General features: G+C 29.1%; 1 protein-coding gene and 1 non-coding gene across 2 annotated transcripts; both read left to right on the top strand.

Moving 5' to 3' along the window:
* Positions 1-2,564: 2,564 nt before the first annotated feature.
* On the top strand, positions 2,565-6,507 carry LOC145952962 (CBL-interacting serine/threonine-protein kinase 20-like). Its single transcript, XM_083066077.1, has one exon. It carries the CDS (start codon positions 4,646-4,648, stop codon positions 5,261-5,263), a length of 618 nt encoding a protein of 205 aa, XP_082922203.1. The 5' UTR covers positions 2,565-4,645; the 3' UTR covers positions 5,264-6,507.
* LOC114916801 (U4 spliceosomal RNA) lies at positions 2,644-2,794 on the top strand. Its single transcript, XR_003805404.2, has one exon. It is a non-coding gene; the product is annotated as a U4 spliceosomal RNA (small nuclear RNA).
* Positions 6,508-12,443: the final 5,936 nt, after the last annotated feature.

Here is a 12,443-nt window from a genome sequence, read left to right as displayed (position 1 = left end):
TTGTTCTTCAGTTGGACAATATTCAATTGCTACTTCTTTCTCAGCTACCAGTTCTCGAATTTTATGAAACCGCATATCTATGTGCTTGGACCGTCCATGAAATACTGGATTTCTGCATAATGCAATTGCTGACTTGTTATCACAAAATATCACTCTGGGAGTATCTTGCTTCTGATGCATCACTTCAAGCATTCTTCTTAACCATATTGACTGAGTTGCACAACTAGCTGCTGTCATGTATCTAGGTACCAAATATCTCCATCGCCTGAAAAATTATTTGCTGCTAGAAGTAAGGTTTGTGGATTATCAGAACCCTCACCAGTATGCTCATATTAATTTTTTGCTATATTTGCTTGTTGTTTGAATCTACAATCTGCAGCTCTGTGCCCGAACATTCCACAGTGATAGCAATTGAAATTTGTCCTCTCCTGGTTGGTGCAGTTGCCTCTTCCTCTTCCACGGTTGGTAGATCTGACATTGTGTCCACCTCTTCCTTGATTAGGTGGCCTGAAATTGTTGTCTCTCCATTGTTGATTAAAATTACAACGACCTCTTCCTTTGAAACTACCACGACCTCTACCTCTAAAATTTATATTTCTACCTTCACGACCTCTACTGTCTTCACTTCGGCTGGGTTCTGCTATGTTGGTAAAATTCACTTGGCTTTTCAATGCTTCTTCATTTTCTTTTTCAGTTTTCTCCAAGATTCTGCTCACATGGCTTTCAATGCTACCTTGCAATTCTGCAACTGTCATGATGTCTATGTCGTGGGACTCAATTATTGTAGTTACCACATAATCAAGCTTCATCGGCATGGTGCGTAGAATTTTCTCCATCACCTGACTTTCAGGAATGTCTTCTCCATACACCCTCATCTTATTGACAAGATTTGTTACCCGTGAAAAATATTATTCCATTGTTTCTGAACTGGACATTTCATATCTTTCATATTCTCGACGCATGGATTGCAGTTTAGATTTCTGAGCTTTCTCTACTCCTTTGTATGATAGCTTCAAAATGTCCAACGCTTCTTTGGCTGTTTTGGCATTTGCTATTTTGCCAAAAATTGAATAATCTACACCTTGATGAATTTGTGATAACGCCAACTCGTTCTTCCTTTGAGTTGCATCACCAGCTCCTTGTTGTAAGCCTGGTTCAATAAAGCTCCAAATATTGTGAGCTTTCAAATGGGTGGACATCAATAATGCCCAATAATTGTAATCTAGTTTCCCATCTAATTTGGGACCGGACCAAACAATATTGTAGTTTGTGGTCATCTTTCTCTCTCAAATATACTATGAAGATTTTGATAAAGTGAGAACTCTCTTGTTCCTCACACACTCAAATTTTTTTTTTTTTTAAATCTTTTCACTAACTCTCTCACAAACTCACAAAACCAATGCTGGATCTAACTAGCTCTGATACCAATTTGATATCAATGGGACATAATAACTTTAAACACGCACAACGAAAGGAATAGAGGAGGAAAAACTGAATTCTTCACTTAATATATTTCATTTCCTAACATGATAATAAAACAATACAACATATGACCTTTATATAGGCTTTACAAACTAATATAATATTATATTTAGGAAACTCATTTGCGAAGGAACAAGAAAGTTGGTATGCAAATTGGCTTTGTCCACCACAATTAATGGTATCAAACTTTGCTACTGCAATTTCAATTTCGGATTTTCAGGTGCGGCAGTACGACTTTGTAAGCGCCTACAATCTTGATTTTATAAATTCTGACAATAAGGGATGTTTGCAAATGAGATTAATGATCATAGAATGTGAAAAGTTGTGTGACTTGTAGAGATTTGATAATGGAGAAAAATAGTTTTTACATATAGAAAACAAAAAAGTAGCAGTTATTTTCATTAGTTCATCAAATTGATCCCTTTTACATGATAGGTGTGTGTCTAGTTAGATGTTATGGAAGCAATTACTATGTCAGCTTGGTAACAACTCAACACTTAGTATGTGGTAATATGTTAGCTTAGATTCTCTCTGCACTAAGAGGAAAACCCCTCAACCCTGCATTCAAAGCCTTCAACGTTTTTATGTTAGTTGTTCATCTTTTGGTCTTCCAAGTGCCCATTAACAAAACTGAAAACAGAATAAGAACAAACAATCTTCTGTACCACTGTTCATGGTCTCATTCTTTTTTTCAGATCCTTGAATCCCATCATTATTTTTCTTAGCTTCTTCATATTCAAGAGGAATAGAGAACAAAGCAACAATTTGGTATGAGGTTGAACATTTGCTTGGCTATGGCAACATTGAGCAGTTGTCCATATCCGTGAGTTCAGATCTAAGAACTATTTCTTTTAAAAAAAAAATAACTTCAAAGTTTCAGATTTTTAGTTGCAGACTAGAATGCATTCTTGAAATTTAAAACTTCTACTTTCAGCAATTATTTTGATTATGCTTTTTTTTTTTTGGGTGTTGTAATTATTTTGATTATGCTTAAGAAAGGTGACAGTAGTATAATTTAATAGATTTCTTATTAATATAAGTACCAAGTTAGCGGGTAGAAACTAAAAAGAAAGAAATTTTTGTAGTCCCACATCGGGAAATAAAGAACTTAGCACATGTGAAGCTTTAGTATATATAGCTACACCTATTTATCATTAACTTATCTTTGCGCTTGGGGCAATGACGCAGCTAGTGAGGTTCTAACCGAGGCGCGTCTATTGCTGGTTGAAAACTATTTCCAAACCCCCTCATAGGCCTGAGTTTGGCTCAGGCTTCTGAGAATTTCTGGAAGGGTTCCCTTTGGGGTAAAGCCCTACAATTTTAGTTCAGCATTTTCGATTTTTAATGAGGCTGTAGCTTCCTTTGATATAGAACATTGTAGTAGTATAGTGAAAGTTATACACTAAAGCTTCCTTTGATATAGAACATTGTAATAGTATTCTGAAAGTTATACACTATTGTAACACTCCACACATGTAATATAATAATTTTATAAGTACTCGTGTCTATTTAATGTTAGTTTTGCTTTCCTGTGAGCATATATTTAAAGTAAACTAGTTTGAAGTCCAGTTCTAGTGTGATTAAATTATTTTCTTCTGTTTTAGAAAAAAAGGTACTCTTTGTGGTGGTGTCCCAAATAGCCTATTTGACCCATTCACATATTATTGATTAATTGTTGTCTGAAATAGAAATGACTATTTGGTTGGAAAATAATTTGCAGTTAAAAGTTAAGCAAGACTAATTAAAGTCTGTTGAAACAAAAATAAATTAATCACGAAGTAACTATTAACTTCAATAACGAAAATAAAAAAACAGTAACTAATTCAATTATATGGTGACACGTCTTTTTTAAATATTATATATATTTTGTTAGTTGAGCTTATTGGAACTCCTTTCTTAGATACATTTTTTGTTTTTAAAAGTTCTTTAAACAAAAGTCAGCACTTACAAAGTGCAACCGAATTTGTTTAATTTTTTTACTGAAGTTATTTTTCCAAACAAATCCGAAGTACTTATTTTCATGATATACAGAATGTAATACTTAAAAAATATGAAAGTAACTAAATAAATGAACTTGATTATTTGTTTTCATTTTGATTTTCACATTAAAGTAAAATAACATTTCAGTTAAAAAGTATTTATTTAAATATGGATGTAACTTTAAAAATAAAATAAAAATTAATAATACATTTACTAAAAAAGCTTTAGTTAAATAGAAAAAAAATAAAAAATAATAGACAAATAAAACAAAAAATAAATAACATGATTGATTTTAGTATTAATCTACTTAATTCCATGCAATAATTCATTCTAGTATCTAACGTTTCAAGAAACCATTTATTGGTACAGAAATCTAAGAAATAATACATTTTTCTTCTTTTCTATTGTTATTTATTTATTTTCCTTTTATATTACATATCAAGTAAGAATTCATAAATATATTTGTGGTATACGATCAAGATTAAAAGATAAATTCACACACACATATACATTACATATCAACTAAGAATTTATAAATAAGATTTTGGTATCAATATATAAATGATTAAGAGACTCATCAAAAGTTGAAAATTATCTGCTAAAATTTGGTAAACTAGTTTATTAAACATTTGCGAACATAGTCACATGTGAAAGAACATGGTAGTATATATGGTGGAAACCGAAACTACAGGAGTATAGAAAGGCTGAGAAAAGTAGTCTTTTGTGCTCAAGTATCTAAAACCAGACCACAAACACAAGAACAATAGCAGTATATTTATTTGATTGGCACAGAACAGTTTAGAAATAAAAAAGTTTCTATACAAACCATACCGTTCCATATATTTATCTTAATTTCACTATTTTTATACATTAGGGTCTTGATTTGGTGTTCTGTCAGCTTAAATTTCTCTATAATGGATAACTGTTTTTCCAACTCTCCCTTTGTGTGCACCAAGAGGAACATCCCCTCAACCCTACCAAAGCCATGTAGTTTCTCCACTCAGCTTCCTAAGCCTTCACGTTTTCCATTCTCCTCTCATGGTCTTTTCCAAGTGCCACATTAGCAAAATGGAGATCATAAGAACGAGACAATCTTCTCTGAGGCTGCTCATTGATCTCAGTCCCTCTTCAGGTCCTTAACATTCCATCGTTGATCTTCCTTGGTTTCTCCATATTCAGGAGGATGGAGAATAAGAAAACAATTCTGCTGCAAAAGTACGAAGTTGGGCGTTTGCTTGGTCAAGGAAACTTCGCCAAAGTTTATCATGCAAGAAACCTGAAGACAGGCCAGAGCGTGGCCATCAAAGTCTTCAACAAAGAGATGGTGACGAAGGTGGGGTTGAGGGACCAAATCAAGTGCGAAATCTCTGTGATGCGCCGTGTGAGGCACCCCAACATTGTGCAGCTGTACGAGGTCATGGCAAGCAAGACAAAGATATATCTTGCAATAGAATTGGTGAAAGGTGGTGAACTTTTTGATAAAGTGTCCCGAGGGAAGCTGAGGGAGAATGTTGCAAGAAAATATTTCCAACAGCTTATTGATGCTGTTGATCATTGTCACAGCCGTGGGGTGTGTCACCGTGATCTCAAGCCAGAGAATCTTCTCCTTGACGAAAATGGGGACCTCAAGGTTTCGGATTTTGGTTTGAGTGCATTGGCGGAATCAAGGAAGAATGATGGCCTTCTTCACACAACATGTGGAACTCCATCTTATGTGGTTCCTGAGGTGATAAGGAAGAAAGGATATGAAGGAACCAAGGCAGATATTTGGTCTTGTGGGGTGATTCTCTTTGTTCTCTAGGCAGGTTTTCTTCCTTCTCTCAATGAAATGGTTTGGGTCTGGCAAGGATACGACCAAGGACGGAGCCAAGGGGGGACCTACGGGTGCCACGGCCCCCCCAACAATTTTAATTTTTTTTTATATACATATATATTACTATATGGCACCCCCTATTTTTAATATAAACTCATATGTATAATTAAATGAATAACCCAAATTTATTTTTTTATTCAACTTTTGGACTTCTGGTACGGCCTGCTATGTGGTATCACTTTGGAATTTTTTTTTTTTTAAAAAAATGTAGCGCCTCATTTGATCATTCCAATTCTCGGCCCCCCAGTATTGAAATCCTGGCTCCGTCCCTGGATACGACTAACAGCAATTGTAGCATAAAAAATGTTTATAGCCTTTTTTTTCTCTTCTTTTTTGGAATAGAAGGTGTTTTATCATGCATTCTTCTATTTCAATGCCTTAAACATGCTACAAAGTAGTTTTCATATTTCCTGACTTTCTCTGTATATAGTTCAAAAATTTATGGATAGAAAGATGGTTTCTACAAAATTGCTATTAAAAAGCTGGTTTCATATTGTTTGTTGAAACTAAGATAGGTTTCTATGAGCCTGATCAAACTAGACAAAATTCAGAAATCAGAATAACAGGAATTAAGCACCATATATCTGTCTAAGCTGACATGAACTCCTCTTCGGTTAAAGAAATTAGAATATCCAATTTGTTAAAGATAAACTAATTTTGAACCTAACCTAACAGCTTAAGCTTTTGATCTGTACTTAACAATCTCTTCCACCGAATTGTTAGGGTTTAACCTTTGTGCTCTCGTTCCAAATAATAATTATACAACACTTTAGCTCATGAAAAATTATATTACAAAGTCCCTGCTTTATATGTGATGAAATTTCTATTGCTTATAAATTTGTAAATGGGGTGTGGTTTAGACTTAGTGAGCACAATCCCTGAATAACCTGTAGCTTCTCATCTCAATGAACTTTTTAAGTAATTTTTAATAGATTCTTTTGCCTACAAAAGACAAAAAAAAAACAAATTATGAAGAAACTTCGCGTGAGGTAGTGTTAGAAATATACACAAATAAAACATGCACAGTTTAAATTTTTTAGAATAGTTTTGGTTTGAACAATCTTATAAAACTTATATTAAGAGTACTTACATGACAGGATATCGACCATTCAGCAAAATAGGAATTGTACCTATCTTTTTTGGTCAACAGTACACAAAAAAAAAAAAAACTAAGGCCACAAAGGCCCAACATAAGTAACAAAGCATCCAAACTGAGTTGCCTAACACAAAATTCCCAAACAAGCAAGTGCACCCAATGGGCTATAGTTGTGTTTGGACCCAAGTTCTGGTTGTTACCTCTATTGGGCTAATGTTAGTCACGTTATCACTTAATAAAAAGAACTAACGTTATGTATTAACATTATGTAAGTCTAAAAAATTTAGAAAATAATTTTATTTTTTGAGTGTTTTGAATTGTGAATTAAACGTTGATAAACACTTTATATATATATTTTTTCCAATTATGTATCTGCAATAGTCCAGATATTAAACATAATTAACCAAACTCCATTATCTATTTTATGTGTTTATTATTCCATATTTATTTTGTTTCTTACAAATCTAATTATAAAAAGTTCTACATAATTTCTCATACACATCCTACCTTGTTTTCTACACCATTGTAGGATAGTGGAAATTTTCAATCAGTTTCATTTTTTCTAATTACTTCGCTGATATATTCAAGCCTATGACTTGACCAACGAGCATGTGTATAAATCAAAATATGCAACATGATAACACGGGTGACATGAGTAGGTTGCATTGCACGTCCAAAAACATGTGTAGAATTTATTTTAAATTCAAATTGAAGTGAATTTTCAGAAGGAAGTATACGTAATCCCTGCATTAATTATAACAATTTAACGCGAGTTTATGAGTAAACGTGAACCACAAAATCATATTCGAACACACTACAAGACTTTTTATGTGTGTGATTCTTTGCATTATATTGATTCTGGAAACACATGGCTCTAATATCATCGTTCATTAATTATTTGAACCCATGGTTAAGCCGACAATAGGAGTTTCTTATCAAGATGCCTAATAAAATCGTGACTCACATGTGGCCAAATAGTCGGCTACTATATATGAATATGGTCCATTTTACAGATAATTTCAGTCAAATAACTGACTTTCTGAAACCCAACACTTGTTTTCTTCCAAGGTGAATAACCTATACCACACCATACAATTAAATTTATTATCATCAATAATTATTTAATAATAATAAATTAATTTTTTATTTTATTATCTAATAAAAATATTAATGACTAATATATAATAGTCACCAAAAATATATTTACATCACACCAAAATTTACTATTAATAATAGTTATTTATTGAAAAAAATTTAAATCCTATATCAATTAAAGATAAAATAATTAAAGAATATATAAATTGATGATAACTCTTATCTTACAAGTTTGTTTTGTAGGATTGAATTAGACCTACAACTTACTATTTTGAGTTGATATTAGATTAATTACTCATTATTACTAAACCTAATAGTACTAAACTTGAGAGGGTGTATTAGAAAAATCAAAATTCAAATTGACTATTAATGAAATAATTAAAGAGTATATAAATAGAGAACAATTCTTACTTGCAAGTTTCACATCTCTTAGGAGATAAGAAAATTTAAAAAATAAGAAAAAAATTCAAATTCCACATTGAGTATTTATAAAATAATTAGTTAGGAGATAATATAATTAAAAATTTTAAAAAATTAAAGAATATATAAGTAGATGACAACCCTTATTTTACAAGTTTTACATCAACTATTATAAGAGTTTTTATTAGTATGCAAAATAATTGTCAATAAATATTTTAGCGATATTATATACGATGACTAATGTGAAAAATACTGGTAAAAGATTTTACAATTTTTATTATTACTAAAAATCATATTAAATGTTACTAAAAATTTATTTTGTTGTAGTGTATAAATTGGATAATTATTTTAAATTAATTAAATGACTAGATATAAAAAATATTTATCTCATATGTATATAAGGGTTCAACTGCTAATATATATAATTAAAGGTAATATTGCATTTTATTTCTTGTAAATGTATTTAGTGACTCAAATTTTCGCTGAAAGTTTTGGTAATATAAATGATAAAAGATAAACATTATCACTGTAATAAAAAGTTTTTTTTATTGATAATGGATAAAAAAAATTATGTATAATTTTTAAAAGAATTATTATAAAAATAACTTGTTATAATCAAATAATGGTGTGATTTTTTTTATAATGGGAATATGTTCCAATTAAATTTAAAAAATAATATGACAGGATTTGATTAAAAATTATGTGTAGAATAATGAGAACATGTTTCACATAGGTCTTTAAATTTATTAATATTATTTATTTGCGCAGTTGGCGGTGGAAGTTCGACAGTGATTGTTGCTTCCTAAGATGGATTTTTATCGGTGAGTGTCACATTCAAACTACACCTGTTGGGCTTGAGCCCAACAATCCAATTAATTTAAATATGCTATCTTGGAGACAAATTTTTAAAGTCGGATTTTATCTATAAAGTAATCATGTATTTGTATTTTTTTTTTAATTTATTTTATAATATATTTACTTTCATTCATTGTTTTTTTAATACATCTTAAATTTAAATACAAATTTACTTAGAACGATCTTTTTCCATATTTATTTATCGTGGATACGATCATTTCGATTTGTGATGTTGATTTTTGTTGTTGAGATTTTTTTATTTCTTACTTTTGGATCGACACACACCTTTTCAAACTCGTGTCACGTAACTATGAATCAGTACTAAGAATCTGTGTCCTTTAGCTTTCTAACTACCCAATTAGCCTAATCTGGAGGGCAGATATGTAAAGTACAAGATGGGATGTGATTAGAGCATTTTTCTTTTATGACTTTAAACTTAGAAGAAATGCACAAACAGAAAAGGACTTTGTTACATTTTGGCAACAAATCATGAGAGGACAGGTTTGGCTGAAGATAGCTTATCTCGTTGTAAAAGTTGAATTTTGATTCGTCCTTTGTGATAACCACTCCTTATTCCACACTCAACACCATATTGAGTTTGATAATCCAACACCTGTTTTGAACACTGTATATGATACAACAAATGGATCATTCTCCAAAATCAAATGCTGACGTCAAGGAATGGTGTGACTACAAAAGATATTTCAATGAAAATACTTGTTTTAATGTTATATTTATTTATTTCATAAATTTTAAATACATGAAATTTTATTAAAAATTATGAATATTTATATAAAAGACAATTTTTCATATAGTTTGTCATGTAAAATTTTTATTTTATTCTAACAAGGGCAAAATAATTTGAGCGTGTCAATTGGCACAAAACACATTTTCTTTCCTAGTTTTGGGCCTCAGCTTGTCCTTCGATGTTATTTTTTGGTAATATTCGGCTTTTGTTTTGTTTCAAAAACTTTAAAATAGAGGACAAGCTATTTGGCAAACTTTTTATATATACTTTCAGATTTTTCTCTTTAGAATTTATATATACTTCATAATCTTCTGTGAAGGACTTGGAAAATAACTGATCAAAGAGAGGGAGGGGACAGAAATAAATTATTTTCGGTCGTAGCTGTTGGTTCCGTTAATTTGCCATTCAATAATTTCAGTTCAATGCTTCTGCTTCTGCTTGTGGACCATATTAATAAGCATGCCCGCAGAAAGGAACAAGGCAAGCAGAATTAATGGGTGATCGATGTTATAATCTTTTTGGGTTTAATTAAATTGCTATGTCTTATAAATATATATAAAGAAAATTTAAAACTTAAAAATAAATCATTTTAAATATATAAAAAAAAAAAACATTATCAATACAATCCTATTATGATTTTTAATATATCTTACTACGACTTTTTTACTTACCAATTCTTTAATTTAAGAAACTCGTGGATAAAGAAAATATGAAAAATCTACCCAGTTCGATCTAATAGTGAAAATTGGAGTAATATACAGTGGCGGAACTTTAAATTTTTTTTTAGGGGATTATTTTTATATATATATAAAGTTATAAATTAATTTTTTATTAGTTAAAAAAATAATATAATTTCTCTTTTTTTAACTTAATTTTTTTAGTTTTATTATAATTAATGATATAATAATATATAAATATAATATTAATATATATATATATATATATATATATATATATGAATATATATAATAATAAAAAAATTAGAAAAGTTTAGGGGAGTCTGTCACTATGAAGATCCGCCGCTGGTAATATACATGATATTGAAGTAGTATGCATGATGTCATAAATTTTAATCAAAATAGTTAATACTATCATTATGTAACATATTATGAGTTATGACGTTAATTAAGGGCACTCTTTTTAAATATATTTATTTTTTATCCACTAAAATTTATTAAAGGCAAATAAATTTTATGAGTTTCACTTTTTATGTAATAAATTTTACTCATAAATTAATAGTTTTAATATTTTAACTAATGATAAAAAAATGTGTTAAAATTAATATTAAAAAATAATACTAACTTCTCTTTATTACGACCGCGATATGTGTGGATAATATTTGGTTGCATCTATATTTGTAACTGTTGATTTATTCTGTAATATTTAGTTAAACAAATTAAGACTCATTTTTTTTTAATTATAAAGTTTGCAGAATAAAAAATTCATTTTGAATATATATATATATATATATATATATATATATATATAATTAAATATAATTTTAGTTAATGAATTTTTTGTCAATTTTAACTTTTAGTACCTGAACAAATTTTAGCTCTTAATTTTTTTTCCATAAACCAAAATTTTAACCGGAGCAAAAATTCAAAGATTACAAGTAAAATTTAATAAAAAATTTAAGGACTAAAATTAGTAAAAAGAAATTGTTAATTTTTTTTAGAAGTAAGTTTAAACATGCACTGCTAACATATATATCAAGAGATGTAACTTAATTATTTTACGTAAATTATTGTAAATCTTTTTGCTACTGAGTTTGATCATGATAGATTAAAAAATACACCGCTAGCATATATTTACAAGGTATATAATTATATAAATTTTTTTTGTTATATTCTAAATTTTAATATCAACATACCCATTGATGTAACTGAAACAAAAGTGTTGGATTAAACGAGACAAGTAGATAATAGCTTATTCTGGTTCAACTTGTAGCCCGTATTATTGTATGACATCACCGTAGACAACGCGTATGCACCATAAATATGACAGTAATGGATGTTGAACACACAGACACTCTTTTGCATGCTCTAGCAAACCATAAAATTCTCGACGTGGGACAGAAATAACTTTTAAATCTGGGACTCAAGCCACAAAAATAACAAAATTATATTACTCCGATTTAAATAGAATAATGTCATACTCCTTTATAATCATCCTAATACTTTATGAAGTAAATACTAAATAAAAAAAAAGTGATTGGATGAGAACATAATAACATGCATGCATTTTTTTATTATTTTCATTGGACACATGGGAAGAATTATAGAATATTGTAGGAGGATTTAGAATTTTTTTATTAGTCATTTAAAAATGATTTTGATTTGATTTAATTTATTGCGTTGAAATATGTAAAAAAAAATATTTATTAATAACTCCACTAATCAAAATATGAAGAAAATAATATAATATAAGAATTAAATTCCTCTAAATAAAAATTTCAGTTTTTAAATCATAGGTATTTCATGATTTTTAACCTTTCTATAAAAATATTAAATGACACATGTTTTTAAAAAATATTAAATTAATACAAATTATTATTTTAGGCAATGTATTGTCCAAGGCAAATGTTTATTCTTTTATATAATTGAAATTCATAATGAATAAATATATTTGAATATAAATTATATTTTAGATTTACATTGAATAATTAAAATTGTGATAAATAATTTTTTTAGTTATTGTGAAAATTTTAAAAATATTAAAATTTAATTTATAAATATGGATGAAAAATATATTGAAAATGATTAATATGAAGAAGATTAAGTGTATAAATAAAATAAATAAATAAAACGATGGTTTTAGTCACAAAAAAATTTAGTAAAAGGATGGTAGTTGTTTTTTTTCAAATCAGTAAAGAATGGTATTTTGAGAGACAT

This window comes from Cajanus cajan, chromosome 1, assembly GCF_000230855.2.
Source record: "Cajanus cajan strain Asha chromosome 1, NIPB_CcT2T_4, whole genome shotgun sequence".
Taxonomy (NCBI): domain Eukaryota; kingdom Viridiplantae; phylum Streptophyta; class Magnoliopsida; order Fabales; family Fabaceae; genus Cajanus; species Cajanus cajan.
This window is presented reverse-complemented; position numbering and strand designations above follow the sequence as displayed.